The 26977-nt window shown below is 45.5% G+C and overlaps 2 protein-coding genes across 8 annotated transcripts in view; one reads left to right on the plus strand and one right to left on the minus strand.

Moving 5' to 3' along the window:
• The window catches only part of RALGPS1 (Ral GEF with PH domain and SH3 binding motif 1), a 60248-nt gene that overhangs the window by 6652 nt on the left and 26619 nt on the right, over positions 1-26977 (plus strand). For 2 of the 7 annotated variants that reach the window (XM_071817206.1, XM_065853566.2), the window contains exons 3-10: positions 2038-2115; positions 4791-4905; positions 5259-5366; positions 7483-7533; positions 8937-9020; positions 9512-9601; positions 10561-10653; positions 11490-11616. In XM_071817206.1, coding sequence (XP_071673307.1) covers positions 4849-4905; positions 5259-5366; positions 7483-7533; positions 8937-9020; positions 9512-9601; positions 10561-10653; positions 11490-11616 — 610 coding nt within the window. In that variant the 5' untranslated portion in view covers positions 2038-2115; positions 4791-4848. Of the gene's footprint in view, positions 1-2037; positions 2116-4790; positions 4906-5258; positions 5367-7482; positions 7534-8740; positions 8832-8936; positions 9021-9511; positions 9602-10560; positions 10654-11489; positions 11617-26977 lie in introns of those variants that run through there. The other 5 variants (XM_071817207.1, XM_065853564.2, XM_065853563.2 and 2 more) reach the window with 5 other exon arrangements.
• Positions 14237-24126, minus strand: ANGPTL2 (angiopoietin like 2). The gene is made up of 5 exons (XM_065853860.2): positions 23641-24126; positions 18433-19288; positions 16890-17083; positions 16384-16654; positions 14237-15866 (listed from the first exon to the last, which is right to left on the minus strand). The coding sequence occupies exons 2-5, from the start codon at positions 19238-19240 to the stop codon at positions 15667-15669; spliced, it is 1473 nt and encodes a 490-aa protein (XP_065709932.1). The 5' UTR covers positions 19241-19288; positions 23641-24126; the 3' UTR covers positions 14237-15666.

The raw sequence follows: 26977 nt of genomic DNA on the forward strand, positions 1-26977 counted from the left end.
CACCCAGCTGAGGTTCCACAGGAAGGTGTCCAGGCGGGTTTGAATGTCTGCAGAGAAGGAGACTCCACAACCTCCCTGGGCAGCCTGGGCCAGGCTCTGACACCCTCACTGAGAAGAAGTTTCTTCTCAAATTTAAGTGGAACCTCTTGTGTTCCAGTTTAAACCCATTGCCCCTTGTCCTGTCACTGGTTGTCACCGAGAAGAGCCTGGCTCCATCCTCCTGACACTGCCCCTTTATATATCTGTAAACATTAATGAGTCCCCCCTCAGTCTCCTCTTCTCCAAACAGCTCCAGAGCCCCAGCTCCCTCAGCCTTTCCTCACACGGGAGATGCTCCACTCCCTCCAGCATCTTGGTGGCTGCGCTGGACTCTCTCCAGCAGTTCCCTGTCCTTCTGGGACTGAGGGGCCACAACTGGACACAAGATTCCAGGTGTGGTCTCCCCAGGGCAGAGCAGAGGGGCAGGAGAACCTCTCTGACCTACTGACCACCCCCTTCTAACCCACCCCAGGTCCCATTGGCTTCCTGGCCACAAGGGCCCAGTGCTGGCTCATGGTCACCCTGCTGTCCCCAGGACCCCCAGCTCCCTTTCCCCTACGCTGCAGAGCAGACAGACAAAGCAGCATTCAGTAACTCAGCCTTCTCTGTATCTTCTGTCACCAGGGCACCCACCTCGTTCATCAGTGGGCCTACATTGTCTCTGCTGTTAGTTTTATCTGCCACAGATTGGAAAAAGCTCTTCCTGTTGTCCTTGACCCCTCTTGCCAGGTTTAATTCTAAGGAGGCCTTAGCTTTCCTAGTTGCCTCCCTACCCCTCTGACAACAGCCTGATGTTCTCCCCAAGTGGCCAGCCCCCCTTCCATGGTCTGTAAACTCTCCTCTTCCACTTGAGCACACCCAGCAGTTCCCTGTTTAACCACGCAGGCCTCCTGGCTCCCTTCCTTGACTTCCTACGTGTGGGATGCTCTGATCTTGCACTCAGTAGAAACAGTCCCTGAACACCAACCAGCTATCTTGGGCCCCTTTACCTTCAAGCAGCCTTGTCCATGAGATTTCCCCCAGCAATTGCCTCAAAAGGCCAAATTTTGCCCTGCTGAAGTCCAGGGTTGCAATTCCGCTTGCTATCCTGCTCCTGCCACAGGAGATCCTGAACTCCACCATCTCATGGTCGCTGCAACCAAGGCAGCACTCAACCTTTACCACTTCAACCAGACCCTCCTTGTTAGTGAGGATGAGGTCTAACTTAACCGTTAGTAGGCAGTTATTATTTATGGTCAGGCTTTCGAATGCTTAAGAATTTATCATGTTGTGGAAAATGGCCACTGAAGTCTTATGTTGAATTATTTCAAAAAGACTTCTGAAACTAATAACTTTCTCATATAAAGTGTGACTGTTCAGACAACTCAGCTGTCTGGTCTCCTGTGTCCGTCTGTGTGTGCCTTGTGTGTCATGAGGGGGCTCAGAGTGGCACAGGAAATCTTGCTGCTTGCTGAAGGCAGTGGGGTTCAGGTGGGTCTGCCTTGACTATAGGAGATGTCGTCTTTTTCCTCTCCGTTTTGCGGAAATTGTGTGTGAGGGGATGAGAAGTGGGTTTGAGAGGTGATGCTTGGCAGGAGAAGAGCTCTCGGGAATGAGAAGATGTGATGAAGCGTTTAATGTACTGAACTTTTGGGAGGGGACGCTGTCCGCAATGAACAGTTTTACATCAGCATTGCGCAGTGCTCCTGGGGTTTGTGCATTTACTTTTCTCTACGTTCACAGGTGTCCACGTAGCTCTCAGCAGCTACTGCTTTGAAAGTTTTAAAGAAATTGTCTTCTAAAAATCTTTCCAGGCTGCAATGACTAAACAGCTGTAAATGACTCAGACTCAGGAATGTTTTGATTTTTTTTTCTCTTTTTAATATTGTAATATTAAAATTATGATACTAAACAAAAGAAGCGTAGGGGAAAAAAGGTATGTAAATGTCTAGATGCGTCGAACATGCAATGCATGGGTTTAGATACCTTGATGGTAATTGCTTTTTTCTCTTTATTCAGCAGTAGCACAAGAAGATGGGACGTGGCCCTGCCCCTGGTGAGCCCCTGGGCTGACGCTGCGTCTGTGGAGATGGTGGCGTAAGTTCCACATCAGCGGCCGAATGCAAGCATGGGGCACAAATATAATGACATTATTGTTTCATCCTGTTTTCTTAATACAGTCCCATTTTCCTCTTCCGATACTGTAACTGTGCTAACATTTTCTCATTTGTACTCTACGCCCACAGCATCTGAATGTGACTTTGTTCATGGTTTATCAGGGAAAGAAACATTCTAATGGTGAACATCTGGAGGAATAGTTTTGGAATGAAGAAAGAGGAAAATGAGTGCAGTGGTGAAAAACAATTGGAATTGAATGTGGTGCTTCACGAGGTCTATTGCAGTGTGTCCTGTGGCAGTATGTTGTTGATCTTGCTGGGGGTAGAAAGCAAGAGTCCTTCAGTGTTCCTCGTTCGAATCTTGGTAGGCGAGAGCTCGCCGCTGCGGTGCTGGGTGCCGGTTTGGCAGGCGAGTCCCGAGCAGCCGCCGAGGCCGTTGGGTCCGTCCGGTTTGGAGAGGAAGAGGCTGAGGAGCGGCCTCGTGGCTCCGCAGGCTCCTGCGGAGGGGATGTGGACGGGGGGTGCTGAGCTCTTGCAGGGACCCGACATGTGGGGATGGTTCAACACTGAGCCGAGGGTGTGCTTCTAGTATCTTTGAATTTGGGGGAAAAAAAATCTGTTTTGGTCCTTTTTGGAAAGAAAATATCTAACCTTGCAAGCTTTTTCTGTGTGCTGGATGTTGACAGGCAAAAAATGTGTTAAGGTTTTTTGTTTCAGATATTGAAGCACTTTTGTCTCTTTTTGGTTTAGTGAACGTTAAAACCTGGAATAAAACTGAGCTTGGACAGAATACAAGATCACATGTGGGATTTTTCTTTCCCCTTTCCGAGCATTTTTGAGCCCCCGCACACTGGAAAGCCTGGTCAGAAAGGAGGAGATGAGAATATTTTTGTGGCCTTGATGTAAATGCCACGTTTTAAAGAAATTACATCATTAAAATTGCTTTCCACTTCAGTGTCTCCGAAGACTGTTAACAGGAGCAACTCCAGACCTAGAAATACTTTGCAGTCTCTTAGTACTCAAAATATAAGTTCATTTTATCAGGACACTAGGCAAAGGAAGTTGTTTCTTGGCTGGTTTGGCTGAGCTGATTCTGGCATTATTTGGAAGGCGGTTACTGGTTTGTTTCAAGCCTGCCCACGCGATCCCGGGGAGAGCTGCTGTTTGTCCCGTGGGGATGGCCGCTGCGGACCAGGCCTTGTCTGTCTTTCTGAAGGGGGCAAAATAAGTGATTTTTATTCTCAACTGCCTGCTTTTCCAGCCTTTTCTTGTCTTCGTGGTCAGTGCGTTGTGGGAAAGGGTGAGGATTCAGCGTTGCGTATTTGGGCAGCTGCAGATTTTGCTGGGGGCGCAGAGACGCGGCGCCCGGGCGGTGCTGGCCGTGGGTTCCCCGCTGCTGCGGGGACGGCGGGACGAGCGTGCTGGCGGCTTCGTCCGTTCAAAGCGGATCAGAGGTTGAGCTGACTTGGTAGTTCTGAGAGCAGCTCTTGGCTTTTGTGTGTGCACACGTTTATACACATGCAGAAACACACAAATAGTTCTGCTCTTAGTCCGTGTGCGCCTGCTGCGCCTGTAAGATTTTTACTGGCAGCATGTTTGAAGTGTGTGTGAACTTTCTGCCACGTTGCCAGTTCTTTGGCCGGTGGAACAGGGCTATATGGTGTCTGCGTCTTAACCTGTCCCAGCAGGCTTGTCTCCAAACAATGTCTTCTACAGGAACACTGAATTAATTCTCTTAGGTTTTGCAGCAATCATCAGAGGTCCAGTGCAAGGGGTCCAAGACTGCAATATGGGGTGGTTTGGGTTGGGTTGGTTGGTTGTTTTTAACACGTTGTATTTCTGTGTTTTCATTAAACACTTCGTCATTCTGAAATGGACTATTTGATCTCAGTGAGTAGAAGCAGCTTCTTTGTGGTATCGCATACTCAGATGTTTTGCAGCCCAGCCTCTTGGTTTCTGAAGAAGCTTCAGGTGTGTGCCGTGTGTGAAATCCTGAGCCGGTCCGGAGGTGCATCTGTCTGCATAATCCAGTTTGGAACACATCTCAGTTCAGCGCAGTGTCCGCGTTGGCTGGGATTCGTCCTTCGGCTGAGCAGGGTGATGATGCTGGCCGGTTTTCTCTGGAAAGCTTCTGTTCTTTGAGGCCTGACAGGAAGGACTTTTTCAGGGTCCAGAGAGATATTAGTGGAGGCCTAAGCAGATAGGATTTGTGCATTAGAAAGATACAGTGAGACTTAAATTACTGGTTATGAGACTAATTCAAATGATGAGCAGGGAAAAGTGAAGAAGCACCATTTTTTCAGTCAGTTAATAGCTTGGATTTCTTATTTTGAAACATGGTATGATAACCTGGATGAATACTGCCTAGCAAGTACTTCACATAAAACCTAATTCAACATAAATACGAATAATACACGTTTGTTCTTTCCTGCCTTTCTCGAGTTGATTGAAGTGGGGATAAGGACTTGGCATGGCTTTAGTGGTATTTGGTTATACCCCTTCACAGCTGGTGCCTGAAAGGGAAAAGAGAATCCAGCTCCTACGACCATCTTCCTTCTGAAGTTATTTTCTCTGAAAAAGAACAATGAAGTCTCTTGTACTGTTGGGTTTTTAAAATTCAAGTTGTTTATTTGCATGCCTACGTGTGATTTGCAGGAGCTCTGTTCTCATCATGTTGTCCCACCAGTGCTGGCTGAGCTGAAACTCGGGGAGCATGTACAGAAGGAATGATCTGATGGCCGACGTGACGGTCACCTCCGCCACTCCACAGGTGCGGCTCCTGCTCCTGGACCAACACGGAGAATTTGGCTTCTTTCACCTCTCACAGGAGCCCTTCCTGCTGCTCGGCATGTCGGGCCTTTTTCTTATGAAGGGGGTGGTATTTGACAACATTGGAACACTCCATGGTTCTCGGTGTTCACAACCGAGTTTTTTATTATTGTTAAGGATTATTACTAATTTAGATTAGTTTTGAATAGCATTTTTGACCTGTCACTCTATAACCTACAGCAGCCATTTATTATTGAGTTACGAGCAACTCTTTACCTCGCATATTTAATTGAAAATTTCCATTGAATATGAAGCTTCAAAATGCCAACGCATGCCTGCTGTTTTCCTTTGTAGGGTAGCAGCAGCTCTGATTCTCTGGAAGGGCGAAGTTCAGATTATGCCAATAAAAGCTACGATGCAGTTGTATTTGATGTGTTGAAAGTAACTCCTGAGGAGTTTGCTGTAAGTAGAAATGTTATTGTTGCATTTAAGCTTGTATAATATTCAGGGCTTGCAGGATAATTAAAAAATTACATAAAATGTGTTTCTTAAAATAAAAGTCCTTTAAATGAACTTCCAATGTTCTTTATAAAATCAGAAATTTGTTTACAACTTTAATAGAATAAAAGTGTCTTTGTGTTTAATCACTTGCTATTGAGCTGACACAGCATATATGTTTTTCTGTGTAAAGCCATTTGAATTTTTCCGTGGTTTAGAAAACCCTAGCATAGCGTTTGGGATGTTAGTTATCCACAGACTGATTCATTATTTTTGGTTGTAACTGCAAGTACTTGTATTTTCTGCTGAAACAGTCTGTTATGGCTTTTGTGCTTGGCCCCTAGTTTTTAGTTTCGACGTTCACTTGCTGGGCAGCAGGAAGGAGTGAGGATGGGAGCTGTTGAACTGACCTGGTTCAATGTTTTAATTCATATTTGGGGCATCAAAATGATGTTTCCCTCATTTGGCATAAGTTTGTATGATGCGTGTTCACTGAGAAGTCCTGGGGATATGCCTACGTTCTTCCTGTAAGTTTGTAACAAATTCTGATGAGCCTTTTTAACACTGAGTGCACAGATGAGAGCTGTTGTTAGGTAAAAATATAAAAACACTTTGTTGGCAAATTTGCAGTAAAAGATTGGCCTGATGCTGTTCACAGGATCCCAGAGTGTCAGGGGTTGAAGGGCCCTGGAAAGCTCATCCAGTGCAATCCCCCATGGAGCAGGAACACCCAGCTGAGGTTCCACAGGAAGGGGTCCAGGCGGGTTTGAATGTCTGCAGAGAAGGAGACTCCACAACCTCCCTGGGCAGCCTGGGCCAGGCTCTGACACCCTCACCAGGAACAAGTTTCTTCTCACATTTAAGTGGAACCTTTTGTGTTCCAGTTTAAACCCATTACCCCTTGTCCTATCGTTGGTTGTCACCGAGAAGAGCCTGGCTCCATCCTCCTGACACTCCCCCTTTATATATCTGTAACCATGAATGAGTCCCCCCTCAGTCTCCTCTTTTCCAGCTCCCTCAGCCTTTCCTCACACGGGAGATGCTCCACTCCCTTCAGCATCTTGGTGGCTGCGCTGGACTCTCTCCAGCAGTTCCGTGTCCTTCTGGAGCTGAGGGGCCACAACTGGACACAATATTCCAGGTGTGGTCTCCCCAGGGCAGAGCAGAGGGACAGGAGAACTCCCTCCTGTTGTTGCAATGTCTTTTTAACTCTGAATTCCGAACTTACGTAAGTTGCTTTTCTGCCTCCCATCCCACTCACTGCCCATAGCCCTGAACAAAACAACCCACTAGAAAACTTGCCAGCCCCCAAAGAAACCAGAAATGGAAATGTGAGTCTGGGGGACTGGTAGTGAGGCTTGAAGAAGGTCATATGTAAACCCTGGTGGTAGCGCTGTTTGTTTTGGGTTGGTTGGTTTGTTGATTTTAATATGGTCGCACAAACTTTTAACACCCAATCTTAGCCAGAGTAGCTATTTGCCATGTGCCACACTGAAACCTTGATCCTCTACTTTATTGGCAGCTCAAATAACGTTTATTGCTTCTGTTTCATCCGGAGAAGCAACCATTTCTTCTGACTCGAGACCCTAGTAGTCAGAGCGCTTGAAATAACTTGAAACAGTTCAGTTGAGGAGAATGAAAAAGCAACCAGAACAGCACAACAGCCCCACAGGCCTGGGCTGCTGCAGTTAGCACAGTTTGGTCACTGGCCCTCAGGGCGGAGACCTATGGAAGATGGGATTGCTGTATTAAATATAAATATTTAGAGAAAGGGAATGGAGCCAAGTAGGGTCACTTCCAAGTTTAGTGTGTTGTGTTCCATTTTAAAATTTAGAAGCCGCAGAGGAGAAATTCCGTGGTGGTAGTCACATGTACAATGAGAAGACCAGGAGCTGGTCAATACTGCTGAATTCTGCTTTCCTCCTCTTGGTGATTTTCACTGAGGCCAAATTCGGGACTAGGCAGTTCTGCTCTATGGAGAAAGTGTGGCTGTATGGTTTGTAGTTATTAAAGGGCAGATGTACGTACATGACTGTTAGCTCTTTGTATGACATTATTTAAAATTTTATCTTTATTGCAGAGCCAGATTACATTGATGGATATGCCAGTGTTCAAAGCTATACAGCCTGAGGTAGGTTTTCTTGACCTATCTACTTACATCTTCCGAATTCAGTGCCTGAGGAAGTGTAACCATTTAAATAATGCTTTTTCAATCAAAAATGTTCAACTTCTTGCACTGCGCTAGTATTGTTCTAGACGTATTCCTTGTTAGCACTGTGAACCCGCAAGCTAACCTGGTTTACTTCGTTGTGTCATCTGTTGCCAGAAGAGCTGGCGCTGCTCTCCTGGAGGTCCTCCCGTCTGCTTTGTGTTCAGTGTTTCTTCAGGATACATTTATCAAATGTCAGAATGCTCTGTTCTCCCTTCTGCTCCTGTTTTTCAGTTCACATCTAATTACAGAGTTTGACTTATGCCTCTAGTCATAACCAGTATTTTAAACTATTAGTTTTTAATTGGATTTTCTGACTTTCATCTTACTGGCATTACCAATATAATTTGTTTGCCAAAAGCAAACTACTGTTTCTGTCCTGAAGCTCTGCCAGCTGTAGGACTAGGTTTTAAAGCAAGATGTAGTCTGGGTGTTTGTCACCCACCTGCCTCTTGTTATTAGGTAAGTTTTTAGACCAAGCAGGTAGATGTTTCTGATTGGATCAGATATTTATGTATGGTCTGTAACTGTCTGCATTTGTTTGAGGCCCAGTAGCCTTTTAACTTAGGGCAGCGTGTTTGTTCTCGCGTGTCCGTGAGCTCGGGTACCTTTGGTAAGCCCCTGTGGGGCCGTGCGTGGCTGCTGGCTCCGGTTGTTCGTGGGCAGGTGTTTGTCTGCCGTGCTGCCCTGGAGCTCGGCCTCGTCAGACGCCTCGGGTGTCCCTGTGTTGCCGGGAAGGGGGAAACGCTCCGCTGGAAACCTGTGTTTCACGATGAACTCGTTGGTAACGTCGCTGGGTATGATGGAGGCAGAGTTGCGGGCCCTGCTTTTCCTTTCATGCTTGCTTGTGCAAAGGCGTCAAACTTGCTCCGCAGAATCAGCTTTTGCACGCAGGAAGTGGTGGCAAATGCTTCTAATATTGCTTATTAATATGTTCAGCTTCGGTTTTGAACCAGAGAAGATTCTATACTTGCAAAGCCATTACTCCTGTGTCTGCTGAGTTGCTCGTATGAGGGAACCCTGGACCAAAACAGTCAATGCAGAATGAAATGTGGGAGACGTCGGTTGTGGCTGATTGCTCAGCCTCCCTGTGTCTCAATATTCATAATGATGCCTGTTTTTTTCTAGTACCAGGAGCTAATACAAATCACATCATTTATGTACGTTAGGAAACACGGGAGTGTTTGGTTCGATTGATTGCCGTGCAGTCAGTGCCTTGGGTAGGTTTGAGCAGTTATATGATAGATGCTTCTGTCATGTATTACACATTTAAATGTTTTTAAGCATTGCTGGTTTTTAAGGCAGTTTTAAAATGTGTTTCCTAGGAACTAGCCAGCTGTGGATGGAACAAGAAGGAAAAACATATGCTCGCTCCAAATATTGTTGCCTTTACTAGGAGGTTTAACCAGGTAAATTGTTTGATTACTGGGATGAACAGGTACAGCTTGACAGTTGTCTTTGAGTATAAAGTTAATAGAACTACTCCTATGAATTAAAATTTAAGAATATTTATCTAAATAAGATTTGAAAATGGCTTTTCCTGTTTTCGATTGCTTTGTCCATGTTTTTGTGTTGTTCCTATAGACCCTTGGTTCCTAATTATTAGCTTCTAATAATTTTTGGTGATGTGTCATGATACAACATTAGCAATTATTTTCGCTCGTTTCCTGTGTTTCGCCTGCTGGTTCAGTTATCGGTGCTGCCCCACTTCTCTCCGTCTGTGCGCGGTGGCTGTGCCCCTGGGCCATTGCAGCCGCTCGGGTCGCACGATGCACGGGGTCAGAACTCTGTTCTTTCCTTGCTCTGTCTCGCCCTGGAGCGTCATGAAAGTTTGCAAATACTTCATCTAATACAGTCCTTTTTTTTTGAATAAATTCAGTTATATGTGTTTACTTTATAGGTCAGTTTTTGGGTTGTACGAGAAATATTAACAGCACAGACCTTAAAAATAAGGGCAGAAATATTGAGCCATTTTGTGAAAATAGCTAAAGTAAGTGCAAATTTCTTGTGCTATCATTCAAAAATTTTATTTCTTTTTTGTTTGTTTCTGCACTACTGCTATGAACCATTGTTGGATTACAGAGGGTAACATTCTTTTTTAGCATATCTGCTATGTTGTACTACATGAATAAGATAAAGGTATGACATCTATTGAATTTCTTGATTAAATAAAACTACCCAGTTCCGTGCGATTCATCGTGCACCTTTGCCAATAAGTTTAAAAGTGGTTTGTCTTGTTGATGATCAGCTACGTGTTGCCAACACCAAACACGGTGGTAAACTGTTACGTTTTTTGTCTGTGCGAGACCGTGTCCAATGCCTCACTCGGGGCAAGGCAGACCACGTCCACCGCTCTGCCGTCATCCATCCATCACCTTGTGTCCTCATAGAGTCAATGAGGTTGGTCAAGCACGACTTCCCCTTGGTGAAGCCAAGTTGACTGCCCCTAATGCCCCTCTTATCCCTGATCTGCCTTGAGATGGCACCAAGGAGAAGCCGTTCCATCAGTTTCCCAGGGATGGAGGTGATGCTGACCGGTCTGGAGTTCCCCGGGTCCTCCTTGCCCTTTTTGCAGACTGCAGTGACATTTGCTTTCCTCCAGTCCTCGGGCACCTCTCCCGTTTCCCAAGGCTTGGCAAAGATGATGGAGAGCGGTCCAGCAATGACCTCAGCCAGCTCCCTCAGCACCCGCGGGTGCGTCCCATCCGGACCCATGGATTTATGGGTGTCCAGATTGCCCAACTGCTCCCTAACCCAGTCCTCATCAACCCAGGCAAACTCCTCCATTGTCCTGCCCTCCTCTGGGGCCATCAGTCATTGATGAAAGGATGAAATTGATGAAAAGTTTGTATTTTATTAATGAAGAAAGTTGTATTTTTTTAATGAACTTTGGGGTTAATTTATCCTGCTTCCATTTTCGGTGTGCTAAAAATTATTTCCTTTTTTCAGAAGCTTCTAGAATTGAATAACCTTCATTCTCTTATGTCCGTGGTGTCAGCACTGCAAAGTGCTCCTATCTTCAGACTGACCAAAACCTGGGCTGTAAGTTATTCCTTGACCATTGTATTTTCTGTCTTGTTTGAATTCTGAGGTTTTCTGAACTCTTCTGAATTGCTGAACTGCATGTTCTGGAGGAAGATGCAGGGAGCCGGCGCGCAGGGCCGTAGTTCTGCGCTCATTCGGGCTCGATCGGCTCTTAAAGTTGTCTCTAAAGTATTGCTGGTGTTCTGAAAACAGGTGGAACAGGCAGCGTGTTGTAGTAGCTACAGCTGCGTATTTTATGTTTGGTTTTCAGTCCTCTGTCACTTTAGGGTTTTTGCATTGCTAAATATTCTTCTGATGTTTTATACCAAGTCCAGTAATAGAAAACAGATTTAAGTATCATAGTGATTTACTTTCCTCAGGATTTTTTCCAGGAAGTTGTCATACTTCTAATAAAGCACTGTGTAAATGGCACAATTTGCATGTATTCAGAGCACTTTCCATTGCTATTTCTACTTTCAATTTCAAGAGGATTTTTAGCAATTCTTATAAACTATGAGAATATTGGTGACCGTATAATAACATATTTTTCCACTGAAAATGGTACATTGCTGAGGTTATTCAAAACTCCAAGGTAGCGATTTGTGGATCCGCTATAAACTATTCAGGAACAATAATGATATTTGTTCATAGCTTAAGACTTGATGCTGAATTGCGATCACTTTCTTAGTGGGTAGCACGCTTTCAGACGTGGTGCTGGTTTGGGGGATGGTGATGGATTCAGTCCCAGCTGTGCTTTCCTTTACTGTGGGTGACTCAAAGTTTTATTGTTTGTTGTTGTTGTTGTGCAGATTTGTCTTAAAAAATGTATTGTCTGCTTCGTTTTTCCTGTGTAGCTTTTGAATCGCAAAGACAAGGCCACCTTTGAGAAGTTGGACTATTTACTGTCTAAGGAAGATAATTATAAAAGGACAAGAGAATACATCACAAGCTTAAAAATGGTTCCTACTATTCCGTACCTAGGTGAGTGTGCGTGGGTGCCGTGCTCGGCCGTCGCCCGCTGTCGTGCGCCCGCAGAGCGCTGCGGGGCAGGTGTGGCTCACCTCAGTTCACACCGGGAACATCACATGCGGTGGAAGCTTTGAGCTGTGCACTGTCCAGGATCTCTGACTCGTGCAAGTTTTGTGCATTACTGGCGTCTGAAACTACAAGTCTGTCTTTGTTTCCTCTCCTTTTGATGTGTTCAGAATTTACAGGAGCACTGAGTTTCAGAAGGGGTTTTGGGTACAGCACGATTTAAGACCTTGTTGCTCTAGCTTTCGTTTTTGCTGGGCTGTTTTTTCCAATACCTCATAACTTGGAATCTCCAAACAGTAGCTGTCGGTTTGTGTCAGTTTCTCATAAACACTTAGCAAAGTGATACAAACTGCATAGTCCATTTCACAGGGTCACAGAATGTCAGGGATTGGAAGGGACCTCAAATAATTCATCGTGATCATCCTTTGAAAAACTCACTAAGTTCATTTTGTCACAACAGTCTCCCAGGGCAGGAAAAAATGGTACAAGTGCATCTCATGACCACTGTTTGTGGGTTAAAAGACTCTATCAACTTCGAAGAAGTCGTCAGGCGCCACTCGAAGAAGCGAGCACTGGTTTCGTTATCACTGTCTCGATCTGAAAGACACTTATTAAACACTGTTAGTGCGGCAATTCACATCATGCAGTTCAGTATTGAGTATTTTCACCTAAAATCAAATCCCCTTGAGGTGCACACCGGACTTCTCCATCCTTGAGCATCACCCACCAGGTGCTGCCAGGTCCCTGGGCAGAACAATGCCCCGAATGGGCTTTGCCTTTGCCTGAGGCAGGAGGAACCCAGCCTGCCTTTCCTGACACGTTTGTCATGTGTACTGCAGGGACTTCATCTCCTTCCGCAGTACGAAGAATTTCCGACTGGGCAGGCCCGGCTCGATTGGTTGATCCCCTGGTGTTGACCAACCAAGTGGCTTTTGCTAAATGTGAATCCCAGTTTTTAAAGGTTCCACCACCAAGTGCCTTTAGTGTAGTTCTAACAAACCATTGTACCTTTCAATTTTCCCAGAGGCTGGTGCATGATATGGAATATGATATACCCACTCAATACCATGTTCTTTGGCCCAATTGTCTATAATACTGTTTTTGAAATGAGTACCATTGTCTGATTCAATTCTTTCTGGCGTACCCGGCCACCAAAGGACTTGCTTCTCAAGGCCCAAGATGGTATTTCGGGCTGTAGCATGAGGTACAGCAGATGTTTCCAGCCATCCGGTGGTTGCTTCCACCATTGTAAGTACATAACGCTTACCTTGGCGTGTTTGTGGAAGTGTAATATAATCAATCTGCCAAGCTTCTCCATACTTACACTTTAACCATCGCCCCCCATACCATACAGGTTATTGGGTAAACCATATGGGTTTACCTCTGCGCTGCCAGTTGCTTTTCTTCCATTGCTGTACCCACCCCCACAAGGCATTTGCTCCCATCCATGAGTCAGTATAGAGACAAAGCATTGGCCACTTCTCTCGCTCAGCAATGTCCAAAGCCAGCTGGATGGCTTTCACTGCTGCAAACTGACTGGATTCACCTTGTCCTTCAGTGGCTTCTGTAACTTGTCGTGTGGGACTCCACACAGCAGCTTTCACCTTCGATGTTTTCCTACAGACGACAGGATCCATCTGTGAACAGTGCACACTGCTTATCAGTCTCTGAAAGCGTATTATATGGTGGTGCTTCTTCAGCACGTGTTACTTCCTCCTCATCTGCAGACATCCCAGTCTTTGCTTTCTGGCCAGTCTGTAATCACTTCTAAAATCCCTGGGCGATTGGGACTTCCAGTTCGAGCTCGTTGTGTGATCAGTGCAATCCATTTACTCCACGTAACTTTGGTTGCATGATGTGGAGAGGGAACCGTCCCTTTGAACACCCAGCTCAGCACCGGCAGTCGAGGTGCAGGAGGAGCTGTGCTTCAGTGCCCATCACTTCTGAAGCAGCTCGGACTCCTCCATACGCTGCCAGTCTCTCCTTTTCAGTTGCAGTACAGTTGGCCTCAGATCCTTTGTATCCTCGGCTCCAAAAACCGAAGGGTCGACCTCGGGTGAGTCCATTATCTCCGGCTGCGGTGTAGAGCACGTTTTCAACATCTAGTCCAGGCCGAACTGGTCCGAGGGCCACCGCATGAGTTATCTCACGCTTCATTTGTTCAAAGGCTTGGCGTTGTTCAGGGCCCCGCTCAAACTGGTTCTTTTTACGGGTCACTCGGTAGGGAGGGCTCACAATCTGGCTGTGGTCAGGAATACGCGTCCTCCAAAAACCAACAATGCCCAAGAAACTCTGTGTCTCCTTTTTATTCGCTAAAAGAGAAACTTGGTTTTTAACAAAACCAGGACACCTTCAAAGAGTTCTTCCTCCCTGGGTGGTTTGGAAATTTAGTATTTTTCTCAGCTGAAAATTGCTTTGCTTTCGATGTTTCAATATTTAGACACTTCACACAGTAGTTGTGTATCAGAGCTGATTTGAGTCATGAGGCAGAGTGGTGTGAAATTAAGTGATTATATATTCTTTGCTATGAGTAATCTGAACTAAAACAGGATGAGATCTGAACGTGTCAGAATAACATTTGTTGCTTTATTAAAGGATTACAATATTACAGGGGTAATCTAATATATTAAAAACCCTACTTTCAGTTATATACAACACATGCTACATCACACGGCAGTTTAATGCACGTCATACTGTTGTAAAAGGTGATGAGGTAATAAGGGAGACTGTGCAAGCAGAGACACAAACACGCAGTAACTGTCTCACAAGCTTACCAAGAAGATATTGACCGTCTAGAGGCTTTTGCTCTCCCTCGTCTGTGCGTTCTGTAACGTATTTTTGTAGTAGTTGCTCTTGAAATGGGTGTTGTAACAACCTGTTATAGAAACCCACCTCGGAAGAACATTAGAATTATCCCAGTCAGCATTTCATAGTTGTGACTGACTCTAAATATAGAAGAGTAAATCTGTTTAATAATTTCACAGTAATATGTTATTATTGTGACATATGGTAAATATAACTTCTCTTGGCTACAGGTAACTTCTTTATATAATTTTTATCTACCGGCTAAGGCTATTAAATAGCTTATATATTGGTATCCATCATTTGCCTGCAAAGTTGGATAGTCCCTTTAGTTTGTATCTAGCCACTGCTGATGACAGAGGCTACGCAGCAGGTGATGACTGAAGTCAGGCACAGGATAGTGTGACCGTTGTGTAGTGTAACACGCTGGCTATACGGAACCTTCTGTCTGTTGTGAATCTGGATGAATTTCCATAGCTACTTCATTTTGGTGAGAAAAATTAGTAGTGTTTTGAATCAAAAATATTTGAATCGAATGTGAATTCTGATTTAGGAGCAGATTATTGAAATGCTCAAAGTGAAGGGGGAAGACTCGATTTATCACAACAGCAATGGCTTGAGTATCTGCTCTCCAAATCAAATCATATCGTACTAACTCTATTTACGGCAGTTAATGAAGATTAAATTAGAATAATCACACTAATGTACATATATCAGCTACACAGTTCAAAGGATATGATTTCCTGTGTCAAATGATTGCTTGTAATAATAATACTAATACTCTTGCTGTACAGTTTGTAATATTTCCTGTATTTGAGAATATTTATACATAATAGAACATACAAAAATATTTAAATGTTGTGGCAATATTTTTACCATCCAAACTTAATTTACAGGGAATAAAACCAAGAAAGTTTATCTACAGTCCCTCTAAACTGCCAGCTTTAAAAGGCTTAGTGTAACTACTTCTAGTACCAAGGGATGTTCTGAATGTTGTGTCATTTCAGTTCCTTTTTTTCTTCAGCTTTTTTTCCTGAAATGATTCTTGACAATACAATATACAAGCCCTCACATCTTGGCAGTAAATGTACAATATCTTACATTCCTCATTTCTGAACAGATCATTCCGGGTAATAACATCATAGCTTTACACGATTTTTTCTATCAGGAAAGCAAACTAAGAGGAGAATTATTTCAGTGGAATGTGTTTGGGTTAGGTCTTATCATCATAACAACTTTCTTTAGTGAGTATGACCCCCCCCGGAATTCAGCCCAGTAAACGCCATCCTGGTAGCGACTGCGGTAGTGCCCCCCGCGGTACCACACTCCGTTGAGGTTCGAGTGGGCGCAGGCGTTGTACCACCATCCTCCCTTCTGGTAGTGAGCGCAGTTCCCTGCAAGAGGAGGTGTTGAGTCAGTCTCAGCAGCCAGGGAGAGATCTTACAGCAGGCAAGCAGACTAAGCACAGAACGGTTTTGTCCTTTAGCTGTATGTTAAAGGTGTAGGTACCATGTGGTACAACGGGAACTTAGGCTTCTTCAGCCTTCTGCCAGCTCTGTAGGGAGGTTCTATAGATGGACTCATCACTGCTGCTCCCTCTCGCTGGAAAATCTGTTGGCATTACTGTCTCAAGTAGCCTCCCCAGCGTATTTTACAGACCCTTGCTTAGTGTAAATGATAAATATTTCCATGAGAATTTTTGTTGTGGTGTTAGTAGCTATAATGCTTTGCACATCAGTTTGTGCTTCGGAAGTTACTAACTGACAAATCTCTAAGAACGTAATTTCTTTTTGTGTGTGTGTATGACCATAAGTGTTTTTCCTTTTCGTTTAATTAAAAAGAAAACGACAGCAACAACAACAAAGCAGTGGGGGAAGGGCAGACAGCGAGGCGAGGGAGGGGAGCTGGTACCTGTGTACACGTCGTGGTCGCGGTCCAGCGTGGTGAACTGTTTGCCGTTGTGCCAGGTGAAGGAGTCTCCTGCGTTGCCGTTGTAGCGTCCCAGTCTCAACTTGTAATACTCGCTTTCTGGCTCCAGCCTGAAGCTGGCGTACTCCGCAAACACCTTCCGACCTGACCAGTCTTCCATTGTTATGAGCAGCTTGTAGTTGCCTTGATTTGTTAACCAATAAATGTTTTCTAATCCGAGCCAATATTCTCCATCTATATTACCAAATCCTTGCTGTAAAGGAAGCAAGAGGAGCATATTAATATTGTGCATCTGGTTTAGTGGTAAATCTGAGTGTATTCTTAAGTAGAAAACCACAGTAACTTATTTCATAGAGGCTTCCTCTTCTGGAAGGGTAAACACACAAGCTGCTTTTCGAGTTAGCTGTTGGCCAGGCTATAGAATCACCCTTTTAATTATCAGTAACCTGTAGAGAGTAGGAAACATTAAACTGCTCACTTGTCCTAACCTTGTATGTCTCCCAGTTCCTGAAAAAGTTGACTGACCCATCCAGCCGTCTCTGAATGACCGTCCAGCCGCCGGGGTCGTGCCGCTGATCGCACCACACCTGCATCAGCCGGTTTGTGTTTTCTGGTTTTACAAGATAGATGGAGCTCGTATCATGGCCATCTTCTAATGCTTGTAGGCAGTCTCTCCAGGGCCCTGTGTCAAAACAGGAGGACTCTGCATCAAAATTCAGCTGAGCATATCTCTAACGCAGGGCACTATTTGAGCTGGTAGCTTTTTGCGGCAGATTTGCTTCTGCTGGATAGTGCGTTTGCTTTTCCTCTTCTTGAAGGTACAGTGTTCACCAGGTGTTTTCAAACAGATTCTCTTATTGTAACTTTATTTCTGGAACATTTCACATTGAATTACTGATAAAGATAGATTTTAAACAATATTTAAGGCAGGTGCACTTACAACAGTGATTATATCTTCGAAGAAACGATACGTGAATGACTTCACAGATCCGCATTCACGTCGTGGTTTAACCCCGGCCAGCAGCCGTTGCTCACTCGCGCCCCCCGCAGCGGGGCGGGGAGAGCAGCAGGGAGTGAGGTGAGGAACTCGTTAGTTAAGAACAGTTTAATAATGGAAATATTATAATATACAAAACAAGGGATGCACAATACCTTGAAATGTATTGTGAGTGCAGTTCATGTGCCTTCCTCTCTTTCAGGTCTTAGTTTCGGGTGTCTGTGGGTCCCCTGTCTTTTTTCTGAAGCGAGTACATGTTGCCCATGCAGTGAAGAATAGATTTCTCTTGTATGGGACACATAATACTTGAACTATTTTTTTGAAACATGTGGGACCATAGGTGAAACTGGATTCTTTGCCTGTTAGTTCTTTATCATGTAGATCAACTGATCTCTAATCTTGCTTATGGCAGAACTGCTAAGACTCTTAATGAGAGCTGTATAATATCCCTTGCGGTTCCACCACTCGCTTCCCTTTGCTCCTGCCGTAGAGCGCCAGTGCCCTGCGTGAGGGACAGAGCAGGTACGTGTTCCTTTTTGAGTTACACAGCACAAGTGCCACGTGCTAGATCAACTAACCTGTAATACCTTCAGGAATGTTCAATAAGAAATGTCAAACCCCTTCAGATGTCATTAATTACAGCAGCATGGTCTTGGGCACAGAAGTGATTGACTGTTGATTAGTAAGGTTCTTCTGCAGCTCTGTTATCTCATGCATCTGATACAAATGGTGGGGCTGTCTTTGCAAAGCAACGTGAGAAAAATCTGTGGGGCCAGTGTGTCTGAACTGCTAGACATTCAGAGTTCATTTCTTTGCTTGCTTCTTGTGCTTGTATTGCAACTAGTATATTAAAAATACACAAGACATACACAGAGAACACCAGACCTAAGAAATCTCAATTAGTTCAAAAGAATTCATTTGCATTTATTTTCTTAAATAAATGAGTTCTGTCTGCATTTTTGCTATTACAATTAAAATCTTGCCCACTGAGTATTAGCGTAAACCAAAATAGACCCAGCAATCACATTACTTACCAGATGGTTTATCAGTCGAAGATGGAATACTGGTAACTGCTGGCATGGTTGGTAAGGTAGGTGGCAGAACCTTTAAGTTCTGATCGCTCTGGATCTCGTTAGTAGATATCTGGTTAATAAAGCGATTGTAGGTAGGAGGCTGGTACACTTTATTTGGCGGCTGTGGAGTCTGTGGCAGTGGCTTTATGGAGGGCATTCTTTGACAGTGTTCTTCCAGCTGGGCAATTATTATTGACTGATTATTGGCAATTGACATCAAATGTTGGTACTTGTGCTCTAAGTCTTTGTATTTGCTTGCAAGTTGCAACATATCTGCAGTTTGGTTCAAAATCTTATTCTCAAGTTGGGAAAGTTCTAGGGCATTGTCACGTTTTCGGATAATTTCATGTAGTAACTGCATATAGAGTTGTGTGACACGAGAATTCATATTTCTGCTCTCTTTTCTTAGGAGTTTAACCTCATTGACAATCCCACCATCCACCTCTACCAGTTGCTGGAGGGTTTCTATTTGTCTCTTCTGTTTCAGGAGTTCATTATTAAGTAACTGTAGTTCTTGTTTATTTACCCTGTTTTCAAGTAGAACTTCAGGCTCCTTAGAATTAACACAAATTGCACCTGTCACTCTCTGTTGAGGCACAATAAAGGTGTAAGTGCATTTGTCCTGTGTGTCACTGGAACGCTTGTATCTGTTCATATAGATGAATTCTTGTTCTGTTTCCTCTTCATTGCCTTCAAATTCCTGTGTTGTGCTTGCAGCAGCTCCCACAACAGCTAGCAGCAGTACACAGATGAGTCGTCTTGTCATCATGATCCTCTAGTTCTGCTCAATATTCTTCTGCCAAGAACTTTTCAAAGTCTGTTTTAAAATAAATTTAACAGTAAGTAACAAATAGGAAATCAGTGCAAACTTGCAACTGATAATCTGTTCTCAAACTTGAAGAATATTGCATAGTAACTGGTACGTCTGTGTACAAATGAGGTATTTGTCTTGTCCAGCATGGACATGTGTTGGCCAAAGGGGACACGGTAGGAATAGCTGTATCATTCTGTGGCCATAATTGTAGTTACTAGTTGCTGGTTTATCTAAAGCCTGCCAAGAACCACAAGAAGCTAAATAACAAATAGCAGGATTTGGGGAGTGCTTTCTTCCAGACAAGATAGATGTTTCATTTAAATATGAATCACAGTTTCATTTCTTACAGGTACAAATATAATTTTAACTGTAAACAGAATGTAAGTTAATATGTGCTGTTAAAGTTCTAAAAATGTCAAGTAGCTCATTTGCAGTATATGATGTGTGATCCTGCAGATCCTGTTTGAGGCATCTCTGAGGTCTTTACATGTTCACTTAAAAAACCAAAGTGTTCAGAATGAGGCCTATTTTTTGCTTATTGTGAGGGACTACATAACATAAATGGCACTTTGTTTCTGCAGTTGCATTCAAGTGAGGGTCCTAACCAGCATGCTTGTTTGAACAACTCTCAATGATTAATCTTCCAGGGAGAAAATAGCTTGCTGGAGGAAGTGGGGAGGGAAGCCCAAGAAACAATTCTAAGCAGGGATGTAATGCTTGTTTACTATCAGGAGAACATCAGAATCTTAGGACATCGGAATTGCGTCCCATGGGAGAGGAGGATCTTATTTATTTGATGTCCAGCACACTGGCTTTCAGTATTCTCCTGTGGCACTTAGGCCAAGTAACTGCTCGTACGCTGCACTGAGCCAGCGCGGTTCCTCCTGCTTCTCTGGCTCAGCCTCCTCTCCCTCTCTCCCGCTCCCCGTAGCTCTTCTGCACTGGACTGGGAGGGATCCGTGTTACTGGGGCGATGTTTGTCCCCAGGGCAACGTTCCACTCACATAGCTGCAGACCTTTCAACCTTGCCTTTGCATAAAACTACGTTATTTAAGAGCATGCTTGTAGGTTTGGTGCAAATTTTCTTCAATTACTGGAAATACAGCATGTCTGTCTTTTATCCTCATGCACGCTGACAAAACTTCAACAAACAAGCACACAAACAAAAAATGGGAGAATCCCAGAATCCCAGAGTGTCAGGGGTTGAAGGGCCCTGGAAAGCTCATCCAGTGCAACCCCCCATGGAGCAGGAGCACCCAGCTGAGGTCCCACAGGAAGGGCTCCAGGGGTTGCCCCCGGCAACGGAGAAGTGAAAGGAGCACATTTAAAAAGGAAGATCTGTCATGTTAAGTAAAGTTCAGATAAGACTTCTAATTAGAAAACTACGGAAGTTTGAAGTAACTTCCTTTCTAGATTCTGGCTGCTCAGTACTTGTGTACTCCTAACAAAGCACTTTTCACGGGAGTTGTGTGGGGACAGACCTGCCCTAGTGCAAGTGCACCTAAAACCGATGTGGTGTATGTTTACCCTATTTGGCAGTATATGCGACTTTATTCAGGCAATTTCATTTTCTGTTTATCTTCTGCCAGTGTAGCTGCGTCCCTATGAAAACTCGTAGCCAGCATAAGCGCTTGGTTCAAATTTCAGCTTGTAGAGCAAAGACTGGCCTGTCTGTCTGTGAAACTGGGAGACGGTAATAACAAGTAGGCTTGTTTCCTTATTCGTTGTTTGCCTAACTGAGGATGTTCCTGTGATCTGGTGAAAAAAGAGGAAATAATCTTTCTGAAAGGGCTGTCAGATGGTTCAGCATTTGATTGTTTTTCCTACCTCTTAAAGGGAAAATGTAATTAAAATCTTTCTTCAGCTTTGCTTTGAAATGTTTTCCTGCCCTGTACTCTGTCATATGGGAATTCTGGCTAGTCAGAATAGATTACCTTTTGATTGTTATCAGTATTTTGAAATTTATATGTGGTATTTCAACAAGATTTTAGTATTTTACCGTGTAAAATTCTACAGGTGTTTCACCATCCTGTAGTTTGATCACTGTCATGGTCCTGAAATAATAAAGGCAAAAATATTTGTACATGCAAAGCGTTACCGTTTGGCAAGGCTACGTGCCCCTTTTCTTGTTTAATCAGCTCGCCCGAAGAGGAAGCATTAAAGGCAGTAATGTCAGCACCATGCCCTTTTTTTTAAGCTACTTTTAACAAAATACACACTTCTTTGTGGATATTCCAGCGTGTGCCTTTTTTCATGATTTGTTGATTCCGATGCCATTCTTGGAGCTCTCATGTTTACAGAACACTCTCAACTGTCTCTGTCAGGTTTTCGGTCCCGTGGGTTCGGTTGCGTGCGCCGGTCGTCCCTGGCGCGGCGCGGCCCGCGGCCCTGGCTGGGCGGCTGTGCCTGCCGGGGCTGCCCCGTCCCCAGCTCAGCGAAGGGGTGCGCGCCTAGCGGGGGCTGTTACAGCACTTGGTCTTGACAGGATAAACTGCTTTAGTGGATTGCAATTGTTCATTCTAAAGAGGAAACATGAAAAACCAGCAACAAATCTGCACTGTTTCTGTAGTACTTTCCTCTTTGATATTAAAAGGGGTTTTTAGATTAGTGCAGCTTTACATTTTAGTTGGATTGTAAAAGCAAAGGGAGAGTGAGGGTGTTGGAAATGTGAAACCCCACAATGAGAACATCGGAGGGTTTGGTTTTTGTTAGCAAACGTGAGGTTTGGTTCTGCGGAGTCCGTTGGTGTGGGTGTGTGTGGACGTGCACCGAGCGGGATGTTCGGGTGTCACAGCACCGTTGGGATAAGATAGATAAGCACGAATTTTCTGAAGCTGCTCGCTTTCTTCCGCGCTCCCTGCCTGTTTTCTCAGAGGTCGTGTTCTGTTCTTACTCCTTCCAAACATTCTCTTGCATGGAATTATACTAATCCATCCTCTCAGTTTTTCAGGTAGTCTCCATATTCAATGTGGTTTATAAATTTTTGCTCATTTTTCTAAGGAGAGGGCCTTGCGCTGGTGTAGGTTTTCTTTCAGAGTTAACGCACAGCGGTCGGTTTTTAGATGGAGTGATGCTGTGGACGACTCGGTGCAAGCGCAGCAGGGTCGTGTGCGTTCGGGAAAGCGCTCCCGTCCTGTTTGGCGTTCCAGGGTGGGCACGAAGGGACGGGGAGGGCTGACACGCAGCAGCGTGCGGTCTCGGTTGTGGAAACACGATGTAAAGCGAAGCTGAAAAACTGAACTCCAGACTTGTGTGGGGAATGATTTTTGGATTTTTGCCACTAGTTATTTGATTCCATCGTAATCAGCGCCACACTGACAGAAACCAATTAACTGCTTTAGATACTCTTATTGTAATGCGTCATATACTGAGCTTTTCTGTCCGCTTAAAATCATGGTGAAACTGGCTCAAGGACGAGTGCATTCTCTTAAAAGGAAATACGTTTTTCACTGGGGGGAATGGATGACGAAAGCGAGACTTCAGCATGAGAGTATCTTAATTAGCTCTTGGAGAGCTGTTTTGAAATGCTATCAAGTGCTGCAAGAAACTTCAAAAGGTTTTGTATCTTTGGCTGCCCTGTAACGTCTGTTTCCAAGGTTTGGCAGAAGAGAGGCTTTTTAGTTACAAGAAGTACAAATTTGCTTTCTGGACTACCAAGAATTTTCGTTGTGTTGTTTGTGGATTGTTCTTTGTGCTTTACTGAAGTTCTGTCATAGATGTGGAATGTAATTATTGAGAGCACTGCTTTTGTTGTTCCTTCCCTGAACAGCGGCCTCACCTTATTTTCACTTAATCTAATCCCTACCAAGAAGTATTCATGCTGTGTGTGCTTATATATGTGTGTGCACATTGGATATAGTAGCCCTTAAGCAGATTCACATTTTAATAAATGTGAAATAAATGATAATAAGTAAATAATAAATAGTAGTTAGACCATACAGTAGCTATTTAATGCTTACACGAAGGTACTCATAAATGCTACATTCTTTTTTAAATTAATGCAGACTTCGTCTTTTTTAATACAGGTAGTCCTTTAGAGAAGTCACAGAAATTATTACGTCCTACAGAGTTGTCTGAAAGGCATATGCATTTTCAGCAAGTCTGAGGAAGCACGAAGCCCAAAGTTACATGCAGAATTAAATGAGACTTTAAAAATAGATTTCATGTTCTTGAAAATAAGGCCAAGAAGGCTTCTCGCTGCCTGGCACCACTGAACGCCCCAGCTCTCCTGCAGCTCTTTGCCTGTTCCCCTGTACCTCCCCCAGCCCCGCGGGCTCCGGAGCAGCGGCGCCTCTGCCCCGCGCGCTCCCGCAGGCCCGGCGCCCGCGGCCCCGCCCGCCCCGCTCCGCCCGTACCTGCTCCGCGGCCTCAGTCCGTGCGCGCCCGCGGCCCCGCGCTCCGGGGCGCCGGTGACATCCCCGCCGCTGCAGCCCGGGTGGCGCGGTGGCCGGGAGCCTGCAGCTGAGCGGCTTTGTGCGCCGGGCTGGGGCTGGACGAGGAAGTCACTTGGTGATCTGCGAAATTCTGTTCTTTTCTCCGTTTTCCTTCAAGACCTTTTCACAGCCTGGCCGCCGGGGCTGGGCTGCGCACCCGCACCATGCTCCGGGGGAGGCACAGCAGCGCTTTCCTCTGGCGGAGGGGAGAGCTCAGCATTCCGGTTTTAGGGTTTGGAGTCCGTCGTTTCACGCGAGGCTGAGGCAGCCTCAGTTGAACCTCAGCTCCTTTGTGGCACTTACATCCTGGAAGGGAAAAAAAGAGGGGAAAAAAAAGGCAAGCCCGCAACAAGCTGCCAAGTCCTGGTTGGACAAAGCGCCTTCCTCCTCCCACCAGCGCCGGGATCCACCAGCGCCAGCCGCCCCCGGGCCGCGCCGCCGGCAGCGGGGCGGGCGGGGCCGCGGGGCGGGGCCGCGGGGCCGGGCGGGCTGCGCTCAGCGCTCGGCGGCCCGCGCTGCGCTCGCACGGCGGCCGGGCCGCGGCTCCGGCACCCGGGTCGGGAGCTGTCGCGGTGCGGACGGGTAAAACCAGGCCCAGCTGCGCGGCCGCGGGCCCGGGATCCGCGCCGGACCGAGACGAAAGCGCTGCGTGGTGTGCAGGGGTGGAAACGCTGGTCTGTGGAGCCAGGAGGAAGCTCTGGCGGCCGTTGGAGGAATGCGGCTTCGGTTTTGTAGGTCGAGTGAGATGTCAGAGCGTGTGGCCGCACAGGGTTGGTCCCCAGAGCCCCGCGGGGGAGCTTCCCGCTCGGCGGGCTCAACGCGCTGGTAGCGATGGAGAACCCGCTCCAGGCGCTGGAGGAGCCGCTGCTGGCTCTTGCAGGCTCGTCCTGTCTGTGCTGAGAGAAACAAACCAAGGCTGCTCTATGCAGAGCAGGGCTGATATTCTCCATTTTTACCACTTCCTAGGGCATTTCTCGCTGGAAGCAGCATGTTTCTGGAAATAAAAATAAAACTAAAACTGTCCAATTCAAGCAAGCTCTCAAAATAATCGAATGCAGATCGAGAATCCACAGTTTGGCTGAGCACAGTTTTTTAGCGTTTGCTTGCCAGCCGTGTTAGTACTGTGGAGTGTCTTTCTCGTTTGATTGCTGTGAGTTCTTAGGATTTCCCTAGAACTTTTCCAAGAACTGGCTGTGACAGAGCGTTCTTTGTGTGGAACACTTTGCTCATTAGCTGTCACCTTTGCTTTTGAGAAAGTTTTTTTGAATTAATGTATCATTTAAGATTTTTTGTTAACTTGCTGGGAATCTTGCAAAGAAATTATCAAAATTAAAAGCAAAATTTCACAATATACAAATGGGGCGGGGGAGCATCTACTTTTTATCAGTATTTTAGTAATACAAAGTGGTATTTTAGTGTCATTGTATACCATAGCTATCTTTAGAAATCTATACTATAATGAAATGATGCATGTGTTCATAGTTTCTCAAGCAGTTTTAAAGAGCTTTGGGTTTTGAAGAAAGTGAGGAAACGTATATGAGAACACTTAGATTAATCAAAGGGCAAGCAAAGAGGTTTAAAGATACTGATTAAACCAAACTGCGTTTCTGTTCAAGCTGGAACATGGACAAGTAGTGGCTATTCTAATAATCAATTATTTGTATTGAAAAAGTGAACGTGTGCTATGTCAGAAAAAAACCACATCTTCATATGTCACACTGGTAGTTCAGTATGCCGTGGACTTTTAAAGTTTCCTGTACCTTTACTGTATTGCCTGGGATTCCTGCAGGGAATATTAGCAGCTCTTGTTAGTTACTGTCGTTAGCATTAGTTTCTAATTTAACTCAGAAGCTTCCCGTTTTCTATATTTAAAGAGAGAGGATGCAGAACCAGGGACTAGAGTGGTCATTTCAGTGCTGTTAGGTAGCATAGGCTGGATACTTGGGAGTAAAGCAGACCGGTGCACTGGTTTTGTACTGAAAGAGCGGGTTTAATGGAGCCAGAATGTGATAATCTGTTCATTTTTGATAGATTCAGCAATAGGCCCATTAAGTTTTCGTCCAGCTCGCCTACGATCCTCGCCCCCTCGTTTTGTAGGAGCTGCTGGAGGGAGGCGGGGAGCTCGGACCGGGTGCTCGTGCCCTTCCCTTGGATTTGTGACACTGGAGTTACGGCTTTTTTAACGGCTTTGGGCTGAATTATGTGATTTGTCAAAACGTTTCACAGTTGTTCCATTTGCTTTTCATACTGAGGATCTGAGGGATCAGTTTATTTTTAAATCCGCGATTGGAGAATAACAGATCCCGCTAATAGCAGGACACTAGTAGGCAGTTATTTCTGGCTGTGAAAGCTGACAGTTGTCTTCACCACAGTAATTCGGTTGTCGAGGAGTGGTCCAATGTCAGACTTGGCTTCGGGAGCCAGTGCAAATACTGTAAAACAGCTGGTCAGAGCAGTTCCCTTGGAGTCAGGGATTAGAAGCTCAAGGGAAACAAGATAGGTAAGAATGTGCCTAAATTCCTGAAGGTAATTCCAGCAGTTGTATTAAGCCACTTCCAGTGTTAGTAACTTACTAGCAACATCATTACAGGCGTTACTTTTCCCTGTGTTTTTGGAAAAATGGTTCTGTGGTGTTGTGAGCGTTCGCACTCTCATTAGACTGGAGTTGTGCAAGGGAGGGTGCCAGGCAATGGCAAGAATGGCAGTTCTGGAGTTTGGAGCTGTATAAGTAGGGATTATTGAAGTCTTTTTAACGGAGAGGGTTCTCGCCTTGCCAACTCGCCAGGCCGTGGTTCTGCGCTCGCCATGCCGGCAGTTCTGCGCTCGTGGTGCTGGTGCCGTGGTTCTGCGCTCGCGGTGCCGGTGCCGCGGTTCTGCGCTCGCGGTGCCAGCGGTTCTGCGCTCGCGGTGCCGGCGCTGTGGTTCTGCGCTCGCGGTGCCAGCGGTTCTGCACTCGCGGTGCCGTTGCTGCGGTTCTGCGCTCGCGGTGCCGGTGCCGCGGTTCTGCGCTCGCGGTGCCAGCGGTTCTGCGCTCGCGGTGCCGGCGCCGCGGTTCTGCGCTCGCGGTGCTGGTGCCGCGTTCCTGCTCCCCGACCGCCCGGAGCCGGCTTTGCCCCCCAGCGGCCCGTTTGCCGGGCCACCGCAGTGTGTCACAAATCGCACGGCATTGCCTTGGCCAAGGTTCATGTTCAGTTGTTTCAGAGCACCCCAAGTCCTGCCAGGGTTAACCAGTATATACATTTGGTTTTGTAGAAAAATT

The sequence above is a fragment of the Patagioenas fasciata genome, chromosome 20 (assembly GCF_037038585.1).
Source record: "Patagioenas fasciata isolate bPatFas1 chromosome 20, bPatFas1.hap1, whole genome shotgun sequence".
Classification (NCBI taxonomy): domain Eukaryota; kingdom Metazoa; phylum Chordata; class Aves; order Columbiformes; family Columbidae; genus Patagioenas; species Patagioenas fasciata.